This window comes from Talpa occidentalis, unplaced genomic scaffold (genome assembly GCF_014898055.3).
Source record: "Talpa occidentalis isolate TD23 unplaced genomic scaffold, MPIMG_talOcc4v2.1 talOcc4.3, whole genome shotgun sequence".
NCBI classification, from domain to species: domain Eukaryota; kingdom Metazoa; phylum Chordata; class Mammalia; order Eulipotyphla; family Talpidae; genus Talpa; species Talpa occidentalis.
The window spans coordinates 96,910,335-96,924,908 of NW_023603184.1; the positions used below are offsets into that span (position 1 = coordinate 96,910,335).

General features: G+C 33.7%; 1 protein-coding gene across 1 annotated transcript in view; it reads right to left on the reverse strand.

Moving 5' to 3' along the window:
* SLC38A11 (solute carrier family 38 member 11) overlaps positions 1–14,574 on the reverse strand; it is a 50,512-nt gene that overhangs the window by 11,138 nt on the left and 24,800 nt on the right. Inside the window, exons 8-10 of the mRNA XM_037521846.2 lie at positions 4,459–4,529; positions 3,652–3,813; positions 485–597 (exon numbers count right to left, since the gene is read on the reverse strand). Of these exons, the coding sequence (XP_037377743.1) occupies positions 485–597; positions 3,652–3,813; positions 4,459–4,529 (346 nt within the window). The remainder of the gene's footprint in view (positions 1–484; positions 598–3,651; positions 3,814–4,458; positions 4,530–14,574) is intronic.

Consider the following 14,574-nt stretch of genomic DNA (forward strand, 5'->3'; position numbering starts at 1 on the left):
TAAATTGAATTTATTTTTCATGGAAAATGAGATATTTTAGTTTTGTAAAAATAACAAAATTGATCAGAACCTGTTCTATGGTGCCTTTAATATATGTTGACTTAAAAAACATCTTAGCAAAAAAATGTGGGTCAAACATGTTTTAAATCTTAATATTTCATTTCTTTGTAAGAATGTTCTTTTAAAAAACTTAGTTTGGCTCTTTTCAAGGCTGGCATTCATTTTTGGAATGCAGTTGTAAAAATATTTATACTTGGGCTAATATAAACTAAACCACCAAACATGATTTTCAAATTCAACTTTTGAAAAAAAAATCACGTAAACATTTGAATGCATGTTTATCTTTAAACTCATTGACAGAAAATTTTATAAATCATATCACTTGTCACACACTTGGAAGGCTACAGAAATGAATGTACAAGTCTTCCTAAATTAAATGTTGAAGAGAGTACTTAGGCAAAGTGTTGGAAAGGATGGTTCTTACCTCTCTAGTCACAAAGCATTCAATTGGGTATGTCAAAATGACAGTGACTCCATAACAAAACCTTCCAAATGTTACCAGGTCATCATTTCTGCAATAATTTTCAAACAAGTCCCCTAGAGAATAAAATAAAATAGAAATTTTTAATACACCTTGGATACTTGAGATAGCTAATAAAAGAGATACTGGATATGTATTACATAAGTGAAGCCAGAAAAATTTTAACTTAATAGATTACAAGTCTAAATATTTTTGCATTTGATAACTACATAATTATTGACAAGTATTAAAACCAGTCCATGTTTCACTTGCAGATGAATTCAGTCAGTAACAGGATTTCTCTTATTATTTGTTTTGGTAAGTTTGTCTTTAATATGTATGAACTCCTGAAAAATACTTTATTCATTGTCTTCTTACCCCAGAATCCACTCCTTAAATTCTTGTTCATTGGTTTTGTTAACCTGCTTCTGGTCTTTGTTTCTGGTAAGTAAATGACTTCATTATTTTTTTCCTTAAGTCTGTTAAAATAAACAAATTTCCTTTTGAAATGCTATTCTTAGATCAAGGCCAATCTTGAAAGGAAGAATAGACCAGTATGACAGGGTAGCTGAACTTCCTGTATATTATGCTATAGCATTTAATCACCAACTCAGGGTCACAGCAAGGAATTCCAACACACATTATCTTTCATGGCATCCAATGAAGCCAAATGTAAAGAAACAGATTCAAAACTGGAAAAATTTATTTCCCAGGAGAAGCATTATATCTAGCTGATTCCAAACTAAATGATTGGCCATATATACTTTGAACTAATTCTTTATTTAGAGACTTTTTTTTCTCAGACGCAAATGAAGAAATTCAGGGAACTGACAAGGACACAAAAATCATGTCAGCCAGAAAAGTTCTCCAGTGCCAAAACAAAGATTATTTGGGCCTGTTTATTTCCTATATACAACATGCTTAGATATTAACTTTTAATCATACTTTTCCATGAAGCTGAATAAAAAATTAAATCTAAGTCACATATTACACTGTTTAAAAAGACAACAAGACACTTCTGTACTTTTTTTTTTTCATTAAAAAGATAAATGACCAGTCTGTCCCCAAAACTTACTTTCAGTGATTCTTCTCCCCTCTCCCCACCAGTCAGAAGAAAAAAATGTACATTTATTTCTAGTGTCCCTTGTGGGAAGAAAGGGATTAGACCATAAAGCAGTAGTGGCAGAGACCTGCATCAAGGTTGATGGAAAATGTTTAGGCATGCTGAGGAAAGAAAGGAGTAAAATTATTGTTTACCACACTCCACTAAAAAATAGGTCCTACATCTTTTCAAAAGTCACTTGGAATGTCAAGAACAATCTAGAGTCCTTATTGCGTCACATGTTGGAACTTATCTACTGAAAAGGAAAAGAAAAAAAGTACACAGTTTGCACAAACAAGACTAGATTTGCCTAAGGTGAAATAGCCTGAAGAAACAACGTCAGCTTATTCCAGCTTTCGTTAAAGTGTATTTTAGGGAATTATAGCTAGGGAAAAAAGAAAACCACCAAAACCAAGCTGTCAGCTTTGTTATACAAAAATTTAATTATGTCTGAGCAATTACCACAAGAAAAAATCACCAGGAAGGTGTGACTAAGAAAAAGGTTTATGTCTTACAGAAAAGGCAATTAAAACCAAGGTTGTGTATAAACCAGACTATAGATCATTCAACTTTGTAACCATGTAGCAATACCAATACATAGCAGTGTTTTGATTGTTTTTTAAGACTTTCAATTTATATCAAGACTTTTGAAATCACTTTGTTTTTTTGATCTACTGACACACATATAGTTTTGATGGCACTGTCACTGTGTTAATCATTTTTTTGAAGCTATCTTTATTTCTTAGAAACCTCTGCCTAGGGCCTCCCCTGGTGGCTCAGTGTTTGAGCCCTGGGTTGTGAGGCTGCCCGCAGCCACTGCAGCGCCAGTTCGATCCCTGGCCACCAGCGAGGGTCCCACAAAAAAAGAAAAAAAAAAAAGAAACCTCTGCCTATATTTATTGTCACCTGTAACCTCTATTTGAATCAGTGCCCTATCTACCCTAAAGTACCTTAGCGTCATCTGAGAGATGAGGAACTGGAGGCTAAGAGACAGCTTAAAGTGTTACACTTGACCAAAATTGGGTAGAAAGCAAGACAGAAGAATGGAAAGAAAATTGGACTGGATGTCAGGAGACTTGCTTCCTACTCTGCCAGTAGCCAACTTGAACGAGTTACTTCACTTCTGTGTATTTTAAGCAGGAGGTAAAACTAGTAATTCCACTTAGCTTCATGGGTTGCTTGAAGGTCAGATGAAATAACAGACTTGCAAAAGCTATGATATACATGAATCACAGCATTTAGCAGGCCGTCAGAATGCCGTGATTACTACACTGCATGGGTGAGTGAACGGAAGGGTCAAGGGAAGAGAAGAGATGACCACTCGATTGTCGAGAAAAGAAGTGCTCTGTTCCGTGTGGGGCTGAGAGAAGAGGAGGAAGGGCTAGTTTGGTGGGGAAAGTGATATTTTTTATTTAAAGTCAGAATGGGACAGCTAAAAAGAAATATTCTGCAGGCGAACAGCTAAAAATGAAAAGAAAGGTCTGGATAAAATCTAAAACAATACCAGAGAATATGCTGAGAGAAAAGAAGACAACTTGCCTGAACCAGTTAATGGAGGGGTGGGAGGGCATAAAAGAGGCAGGGGAAGCAAAGATGAACTACTCTGAGGGGAAAAAACAAAACAACAGAGTGAACAATGTGTCCTTCCTCTATGGGAGGAAAGAAAGAAAGACCAGAGCTCTTAAGTGATTCTGAGAGGTCCATGAGAATCAAGCTCATTAGTTCTGAAGATTGAGAGGATATTGGTGTCTTTGAAAGTGATATTATTAGGAAGTAGTAGAGAGATAAGCAGAATTCATGAGCTTTGAAGCTAAAATATGGAAGGAAAGAGAATGGACAGCAGAAATAAATTCAGCAGTTAAAAATGGAGAAAATTGGTAAACAAACTGTAGAGTCAGTAGGAGGAGAGAATGAATAGAAGAGATACTTTAAAGTAGATATTTGGGATTAATTACACCAAAAACAAGAAGTGAGAGCACCAATTCCACATGAATACCAAAATACGACCACATTGAATCTCTTATTTTACCTTGAGTGAAGCCAGTAAATGTCAAGTATCCACATGTAGCAAAGACAACACTGATGAATACAGAGGCCAAGGTGGACACGTGAATGATGCGGGACCACTTAGTTATTGTGGGTTCTTCCAAAGAGCCATAAATTAAGAAGCAGTTATGGTGGCAAATAAATGCTACAATTAAAAAAAAAATAATTAAAGCAAGTGCCAGAATTCGCTTCTTATTTAAAAAAATTCAGAGATGTCTTACTTCAGAATGCTAATGTACTAAGGTTCAAATAGACTAAATTACTAGACATAATATTTTAATAGTTCTCAAAATGTGAAATTTCATTTACATAAGGCTTATATGGTCTCTTCATGTCACTCTTGATATAAACCAGATCTATCCAAATTTCTCTCATATTTTCCACTTCCCAGTGGTCTTTCCAGTCTTAAAAGGAAATCTAAACAACATCATATTTTCATTCCATGCTTTCCTTTCCTATCTGGGACACAGCAGAGTAGTTGAATATATCCAACCCATTCATAATACTTTGTGTGCAAGTTTTGAAGAAGTCAAACCTGCTAGATTTTCAAATTAAGAAGGAAGATAACTCTAATGAGTTTGCTGCCTGAGAAAGTTACTTGTTGAAATTAAAGCAAATTTTAGTGATGAGTGAGAAACACTTGAGCCTAAATTTATGTTGATGCAAACTAGATCATAGGAAGTCTAAAACTTAGCTCATCTGCTCTCCAGACACAAATATGAAACACAGCACTTTTCCTCTGTACAGACAACTCCATATTGAGAAAGAACCACTGAAACCATACACTCACCAAATGACATAATACCAACAGCTTGAATGGCATTGGATTTTGCAAATACCCAAGTATCTTCTGTTTTTGGTCTAGAAGAGAAATCAGCTAATTTGTTGAATGATTAAATAAATGGAAGCATAAGCATATCAGAGAAAGAAATCATGCTACAATAGAAATTGAATACTTTAAAGCAATACAGGGGCCCTATTAATAATATTTTGTTTTAAATAAATTTCCCGGGAATAACAAATATTATCTGTGAACCCCAGTATTTTGAAAGGCTTGTCAAATACTTGGAAGGATTCCATTTTTACATATTTAAAATATTTACTAACTACTTAATGTTGAGAGTTTTTTTAATCATCAATTTAACAACAAACATTTGTTATGTACTCAAGCATAGATAGAAAAATCGATAATCCAATATTCTTCCTCATAATCAATTCTGCCCTTATGCCCCTCTGAATCCTTCTTCCAGGTTCACCCTATCCCAGGGAAATTCAAATTGAATACCATAGTTTATTGAGGAAAGTGGACAAGAACTAATGCTATTGAAGGGTGTACTTAACTATGTTTTAGGAACCATTCTATGCTCTCTCAGTTTTCACAGTAACAGTTACATATCATTATCACCACTTACTTATAGTACAATGGGAAAGTTAAGCTCTGAGTGGTGACACAACTTTTCAGATTTCCACAGACAATAAGTAAAGAAGTTGAGATTTGCCTCCTCAATCTCTAACTTCTAATATCTTTTCCATACTGAACTATTAGAAGTTTAAATTTTCCACCATGTATATATTTCTCAAACTGTGTTTGGAAATATATGTATTTTGCATAACTTGAAGAAGCAGAATTAAAACACTGGCCAGCCTGTATCTTGGTTCGGATTGGAGTCCCTGATTAATGCATCCCTGAGTAAATGTGAAGAGGTCAGACAGCCTGTTTTGGTCCTCTGGCCTCATCCACTTATTAGTTGTGACTTATCCTTTCTGTATTTCAGCTGTTAGCTATAAAATTGGGATAATAGATCACCCACATACAGACACATGCACACAAAGAGATAGCACTTTTTTACCTAACAGATGAGAAAAAAAAGTAGTACCTAATTCATTGAGTTATATGAATTAAATGAAATAGAATATGTGATATGTCAGAAGAGAGCTTTGCATATAGTAAGAGTTCAATAATAAGCGGTCACTTTTATTATCAATTCATGTATTAGTATTGTCATAATCCATTGTCATCTAATGAAAAGTAGCAAAAAGTCTAAAAGTATGGCCAACTTTCTTGAAATGGACAGGCTTGAATAAGACCCAAGAGAAAGCTTGAACAGAGGAGGGGAGAAGGAAGAAAGGGGCCTAGGAAGCATAAGTGCACTTGGTGTAGACTATATTTCATAAATTTGCTGTTCATTCTCTTTGTAAACTCCAACACAAAAACCCCATTTGTTTGGTTAGTTAGTAGGATTTATGCATTATCACTTTTTTCCATGTTTGAAATGTGCAGTTAAATACACAGAGGCACTAGCTATACTACCAGGGAGACCTCCTGCTGTTAAAATGTTTGCTCCAAGTTCTGCGGATTTTTGAGTGGGAGCTGCTGCCACCTGCTGCCATCACTACTTTTACTATATGACAGCAGCATACCTGTCAAACTCCAGTGTTAATGCAGAAAAATACATATTTGTTCAGTCCTTAAAAAAAAAAAAGATTTAAGAAGGGAAGCTCTAACAATTGTAGAAACTTAAAGAATTTTAACTTTCTATTATTTTTTAAAAGATATGCTTTCCCTGTTAGTGTAGTTGCCTAAGAAAAACATTCATTTTTCCTTTTAGTTCAATGTCCAAGTTTTTAATTCATATGAAGAATGAAGTGGTAGGGATTTGATATTCACATTCCTCTATCCACTCAAGTTCTAAAATTTTTGCTTAGTCCATATGGTTCCTCAAATATATTCCTAGATAAGATGAAGTGTGAAACATTACCTAGAGATGATTTTGAATTTTCTATGTTCATCTTAATGATGCTGATTTTACAAGATGTAAAGTGTAAAAATGATGCTATAGATAGGAAAAAATGTGTGCTCAAATCTAGGAAAAGAGACATTGAAAATAGCTTTCCAATCTTTTATAAAATAGCCTGAGATTGAGTTCCAGAAACAAATGTTCCACAAAAAAAAAGAGAGAAAATTACTTGATGCCTTTTATGAGACTACTGAAAACTTGTAACCAATGTGTGTGAGAAAATGAAATTATATACTGTTATTACTTTAGAATAGAGATATTGAAATAGAAAATGGAACATTATCAAATGTTTTCAGGCAATGTATAAGGAAAGAGTCATGACTAAGAAGAGTTTCTCCAATCAATTAAAGGTTCATTAACAGAAAAAACTATTAATGTAATTCAGCACATCACAGGTTAATGGTGGAAAAAAGCTTATGACTATCTCAGAACATGTAGAAAAGCCTACAATCCAACATTTATTTTGATAAGCCTACTTATGCAAATTATTACAATATTAATATAATTTCCTTAACCTGATAAAGATTCTCTATCAAAACCTAGAGCAAATAACATATTTAAAAGTGAGTAACTACAAATTATAATTAATGGCAAAGCCAAATAAAGGTGTTCACTGTCATTGCTTCCAGAATATATTACTGGAGTTCCTAGTTAATGTATTAAAATAAGAAGTGATAACATGTGATAATTGGAAAGGGATAAATTATTTGTGCACAATATAATTGTGAATGCAGAAAATTCAGGAGATTTACTGCAAAGCTACTGGAATAAGGGGTATATAGCAAAGCTATTGGATACCAGTTCTATACAGAAGTCAACAGTGTTGATGTACACAAATAGTAAACAAATAAAATGTTTCTTAAGTGGCAGGAACTTAAGACACTAAGGCAGTAACTTAAAACGCTAAATACTTCAAAAGATATGCATAATCTTAATGACATGATTTAATTTTATTGAAAGATACAAATAACTAGAGAGATATACCATAACCACACACATAAATGAGAAGACTCAATATCATGTAGATGTCAATTCTTTCCAAATAAACATTTAAGTTCAAAGAAGAAAATATGTTATTGAGGGAGGAGAAGTTTTTTTTTTTTTAAACCCAGGTAAAGGTTGATAAACATGATAAAATCAATGGAAGGTAAATATAAAATGTCTGGATGGTAAAGTAATATACATACAAAGTTAAAAATATTTTGATAAACTAAAAACTGGGAGATGAAATTTGTCATGCATGAAACCAAGGAAGGGGTATTGTCTAGTGTGTATTAAACACTTTCACAAATCAATAAGAAAAAGATAAAAATGGTCAATAAATTGCTACAAGTCAAACTACTTAATAACTGGAGAATTTTAAGTAAAATCCATAAAATAGCATTTTACATTTAATTCAATAATAACAATGGAAACTGTTGTGAAAGAAAAATCTGCATTCATTATGGAAAAAACTGTAAGTCATTAAAATACTTTGGAGAAGAATTTGGTAGTATCTAGCAAAGTTAAAATATCAAAATTTGTAAGCAAACAATTACATTTCTAGGTATCCCCTGACTAGGGTAGAATACATATGCACAAGAAAATATGGAATTTTACTGCTGCATTGTTTATATTAGCCAAACTTTTGAAACAACCTCAATGTACATCAATGGAATTGATATATAAACCCTAAAGTAAAATGGAACATAATTATAAAATTGTATGCTACGGAGCAATAAGAAATAACTAAGTGATAACTGTATCAAAATAAAAATATTTGGAATACAATACTGAGGAGAAAATAGTGGGTTATAGGAAGGAATGTGAAATTTTTTACCACAGTGATTATTCATGTTCATTTTACAAACATACTAATCAATACATATATTGTTTTCAATAAATAAAGGCAGAGCATAAGTATGAAAGTATGAAAAGGAATTATCCAAATCAACTTAAAAATAGTAGTTATTTCCAAAAAAAGACAGAGAGATGAATTGACTTTTAAGGATGATGGTCTATTACGATAAAAATTGGAAGCAAATATAGAAAATTATTTCCAAAAGATCTTGCCCAATTTCCTGTTTTCTCAACTTTATATAATTACACAATATTTTCTACATAAAACCTCTCTGGATTTGAATCTAATTTTTTTTAATGAAATGTGTAATTTGTATTAAGTTTATTTATTTATTAAAGAGCTTATTTATTTTTGTATAGAAGAACTAAGATGTAGGCCAGAGGTGTGTGTGTTGTGGGGGCGGGAGGGTGAGAGGATTCACCAGAGACAGAGTGGGGAGCAGAACAGGCAGATCTACTGAAATATACTGCTGAGGGGAGCAGCGAGTGAGACAGGAGAGGTCTGCTGCGCTATGTGGGTTAGCTCCCTGGCCAGGGATCAAACTCAGGATATTGTGGAGATAGTCCTGAGACTTAACCCTCAGGCCACCAGGGAGGCCCTGACCCTAATTTTTAACCTTGAATTTTCAGAGATTTTAAATTGCAAGTGAGCTTTTCTTTTTTCTAGTCCTTATTTAACTTACTCCATTTTCAACAAATATTTAACCTTGGGCTTCCCCTGGTGGCGCAGGTGGTTGAACGCAGTGCTGTGAAGCTGGCCCCAGCCTCTCCCACATGGCGTGGCAGACCTTTCCTGACTCACCCGCTGCTCCCCTCAGCAGTGTATTTCATCAGTCTGCCTGTTCTGTTCCCCGCTCTGTCTCTGGGGAATTCTCCTACCCTTCTGCGCATCTGACCCGTACCCCAGTTCTTTTATAAATAAATAAATAAACCTAAAAAAATTGTTAACTGTTACTTATCAAGGTTATAATCCTGAGGATACTGCAGAAAAAGAAGATAAAAGGTCATCAAAATTAACTTTATATTCTATATCGTAATGTAGAACAGTGCTATACGACAATGCTTTCTGGGATGATTTTAATGTCCTACATTAAAATGGTAACCATATCCCATATGGTTACCACTAGCCACATGTGACTGTTGAACATCTGAAATTATAACTAATGAGACTGAGGAATTTTTAATTTTATCTTATTTAATCTTAAATAGCCACATGTAACTAGTTGCTATGATACTATACAGCACAGATAGATCTAGAGGCAGTTATGCTGATAATTTTGTTTTAGAAAACCTAAATATTGTCTAATGGTTTTAAAGAGTTAAAGAAATTATCTAAAGAGGTTTGATTATTTTTCATAGTGTTGCTTATGCTCAAAATTTCAGCTGCCATCACCACTTGAGCTTTCCGGGAAGTAATGAGAAGACTGGAGAAACTGATTATTAATAATAAACAAGAATAATTTGCTAATTTATAAAGAACCATAAATATTAGAGAGTTTGCCAAAAACAAAAGCAAAACAACAAACTGGGAGAAACAAATGGAAATTGTCATTATGAATAGAGATAGGGAGGACAGTGTACAATTCATTGAAATCCTATAAAATATTAACCCACTAAATAAAACTTATTTTGTTATTTACAAAATAATAAAATAAAAATTGTGAGTTTTTTAATTTTAAAGAATAATTCATAATACATTGCTGATGAACAGAAAATGGCTTTCAAATGGTCACTCACATTCACATATATTAACATATAACTCTCATCAGGACTATTTCTTTTGTACAAAATTAGGTGAGTTTTCTTCTGAAGGAAACCCAAAATAAGAACTACTCTCCAATTTCTTTTTGTTTTAGTTTCTTCTGTTGCTACTGTAAAAGTTCATTCCCTAAGGAACTAAATCAACTGCATTTATTTATTGTCTGGAGTTTGCTGTGAAAGCCAGTAGTTGCGGAATTCATCCCTGCAGTCAAAAGCATCTCCCCATCAAGTGTTAAGTAAGTGTTAAGTTACCTGCTGATCAACAGAACAGTTCCTGATCCTCAGGTGACTTCTACCTGCTCCTTTCATTTACTGTGATTATTTGGTGGCTACAGATCACACTGTGGTTAATATTGTTAACAAATGACAACTAAAACAGAAGTGAAGCTAATTTCCATTGTGAAGGTCAACCTTTATTACAACTATGAAAGCCCACATAAATACGACAGCTGAAATGGACAAATACACAAGTTTTGGAGTCACAATGAATAGCATTTAAATCTTAACTTTATGATATACTAGTATGATGACTTTGGGGAGATTATTAATGACAGTGGTCCCAGTTTTCTGTGCTGAGAACAGAGACAATATTAATAAATCTATTTTGCATATCTGATGAGTTAAAGGAGAAAATGAATGAGTGTGGTATGTAGTAGACAATCAATGTTAGATGAGACCTCCTTGCACATCATTCCCTTTTCTTCTGTTGCCATTAAATTAACAATACATGTTGTACTTTGGGTGGTAAAGGACTGTAAGGATACTGTCATTGTTCATCTTCTTTTAGAGAATGAAGGGACCGTGGGAGATGGTGAGATATCATACTTAAATGAATTACTGAACTTGATAACAGATATACATGCAACCATAAGCTCAGCTATTTGGCCAATGATGAAAAATTTTTCATTGTTCACCTACACTTTGATGATTACAGTAAATATTCAGTATTCTATCTCATGTACCAATTTTCTGCATAACTGGGTCTGCCAAACTGGTGCACCTTTCAATTGTATAAAGTCATTTTAGACAACTTTGGAGTATTTGATGCTGCTCACCTCACTCCAGGGTATAAATCCAATCATCGTTTCCCCAGTTAAGTTGTAACTCAGTGGTGAAATTAAAAATTTTGCTACAGTAGTATGGACACTACTATCAATGAAAGGTAATTAAAAATTTGTATAAAAGAAGGCACTCATTAAACCTTCAGATATTTGACATCTAAAATAGAGAGGCAAATTGCCTGATTTGTTTAGTCATCAGATAATATCTTAGACTAATCACTTGAAATAAAGCAAGTATAAGCTACACTTTTACATTTTAAAACTTCTATCTATACAAGCACACAGACACATACACATGCATACACAATTACAAATTAAGGATTACTTAAGTTGTTTTTATAATAAAAATTTCCAGTTATGGAATAAATTTTATTGTCAGTATTTTCCTTTTGTATTGCACTGCAAGGAAAGATTATGAAAGAATATGTTTTATCATTGATACTGATAAAATAAAAGTTTGGTGACATTTAAGTTAATTTTGTTATATTTGCTTTATAGCATTTTATTGAGAAAAACTGACATAACAAATTTCGGATACACAGCATAATGATTCAATATTTGTATATATTGTGGAATGAACACTAGTTAACATCAGTCACCATACACAATTACAATTTTTTTTCTTTTAAAGGATTCTTAAAATTTACTCAACAACTTTCAAATACGAAATTCAGAATTTATAAACTACAGTCACTATGCTATACATTATATTCCCATGATTAATTTTAAACAGAAGTTTATACTTTGGCCCCTTCACCGATTTCATCCCTTCCTCACCAATCTGTTTCTCTGTACGTGTGAGCTTAGTTTTTTGCTTTTTTGGGTTTCTTTACAGTCAATATATAAGTGAGATCATATGGTATTTGCCTCTCTCTCTGACTTATTTCACTTGGCATAACCCCCTCAAGGTCCATCCAGGTCATTGCAAATGGCAAGATTTCCTTCTCTTTTATTAATGAATAATATTCCATTGTATTTGTGTGTGTGTATATATATATATGTATTTATATATGTATTTATATATACACACATACATGTACATATATATCACATGTTCTTTATCCATTCATTATTGATGGACACATAGGTTGTTTTCATATCTTGATTATTGTAAATAATGCTGCAATGAACATGAGGGTGCATATATCTTTTCAGGATAGTGTTTTTGCTTTCTTTGTCTAAATACACAGAAGTGGAATTTCTGAATCATATGGTAGTTCTATTTTAGTTTTTTGAGAAACCACCACTGTTTTACATAGTAGCTACATCAATTTACATTCCACCAACGTATGCAAAGATTTCCCTTCACATCCTAACCAACACTTGTCCTTTTAATAATAGTCATTCTAAGGCATATGAGAGAACAGCTTATTGTGGTGTCAGTTTGCATTTCCCTAATGATCAGTGATAATGAGTACCTTTTTATATACCTATTGGCCATCTATATGTCTTCTTTGCCAAAAAAAAAAAAAAAAAAAAAGGTCTATTCAGGTCTTCTGCCCACTTTTAAATTTAAGTGCATTTTTTTTTTTTAAACACTGCACTCTCTTCTTATAGGGAAACAGAGGCTGCTTTATTTGTTAAGGAAACTAGATTTTCACTTTCAGGAATTATTAGAAGTCTTATTTTGTTTTCATAAAGCTAGATGGCCTTGCAAATGTTATAAAATCTTGAGATGTGTGTCTGTGTATGTGTGTAATAATCTTTGGAAGCAACAGAAAATTAATCTCTCCTGATTTTTACCAAGTAAATTTCACTGAATACATAAATAACAAGAGAACACTATTCCCAATCTTGGGTGCTAAATAAAAAAGTATCCAGTTAAATAAAATAAAAATCATATTTTTTGTAATTGTTTACAGGTATTTTTCCCCTAAGTTTTCAATTAATTGTTAATGCAGATAGTACTTATTCTTCCTTTCTTTCCTGATGTCTTAGTGGGTAAAAGCCATTGTAAACTAAAAGATAGAGAAGGGGACAAGACAATTCAGTCATTGAATACATTTTGAGAAAAAATTGTCTAGCCACTTTTGATTCATATTTTGTCACCCACTTTTTTATTTTTTCCCATTATTGGCTCCAATTCCTCTGTGAAATTTTTAAGAATTATGGGTGCACTGGTGTGAAGAGGTAGAATCATATTTCTGGATTACATACAGTGTTGAAAACAATGTTACTTAATAAAAAAGTTATAAAAATAAATAAAATTAGTGTTAACTGTCTTTGTGACTTGTGGTTGAACGGGCAGAGAATGGCTGGGAAAGGACCAGATTTCACTTCTCAGCGAAAAGAAAATTTGTTAGAAGTATGGGTGTTCTTTTACTTCTCTACCATGCTTTTCATAAAAAAGAAAATAAAATATGAAATTTTATAGTTAAAATAAAATATAACTTTGGATATGAGTTGCAGATGGTTATTTTAAAACTGGGGTCTACTTGGTTTTACCTCCCTTCACCTTATATGATGTCTCTGTACAATCTAGTCCCTACCAGACTCTCCCTAAATTTGACTTGCATTTCAAAAACTCAGTGTCATTCTCCTTCATCTCCCACTCTCCCCACTCCTGATTTTTACCAAGTAACTTTCACTGAATGCATAAATAACAAGAGAACACTATTCCCAATCTTGGGTGCTAAATAATGGGGGGATTGCAAATGTATGAGGAATATAAAAATAAAATTTATTAATTAAAAAAAAAAGTATCCAGTTAAACAAAATAAAATTAAGCACCTCACTATGAAGCAATCCACAGCCTCTGCAGCACGAATTCGATCCCCAGCCAGCCAGGGAGAAACCACATGGTGAGGCAGACTTCTCCTGTCTCGCCTGCTGCTCCCCTCAGCAGTGTATTTCAGTCATTCTGCCTGTTCTGTTCCCCACTCTGTCTCTGGTGAATCCTCTCACCCCGCACATCTCTGGCTTGTGCCCCAGCTCTTGTATGCATAAATAAATAAATCTTAAAAAAAAGTACTGTATTTTTCCCAGACCTGCTACCTCTCCAATCCTGGTTAATAACTTAAAAGAAGCTGGGGTTCTTCTTCTGGAATCAAATGATATTTTAAACGTGTTAGCAAATTTTGCTAGCAAGGGAGTTGTCTTTTTTTTTTTTTTTTTTAAAGATTTATTTATTTATACAAGCACTGGGTACAGTCAGAAGTGCGGGAGGGTGAGAGAATTCACCAGAGCCAGAGCGGGGAGCAGAGCAGGCAGAAGGACCGAAGTACACTGCTGAGGGGAGCAGCGGGCGGCAGGAGAGGTCTGCGCGCCATGTGGGACCCTCGCCCAACCGGCGGGGATTGAACCGGCGCTGCAGAGGCTGCGGGCAGCTTTGCAGCCCAGCGCTCAACCGCTGCGCCACCAGGGGAGGCCCAGCAAGGGAGTTGTCTTAAGAAACTTTTTCACAGTGAAAATTTTTTGTATGAAATTTTTATTTTCTCAAGATAGTTT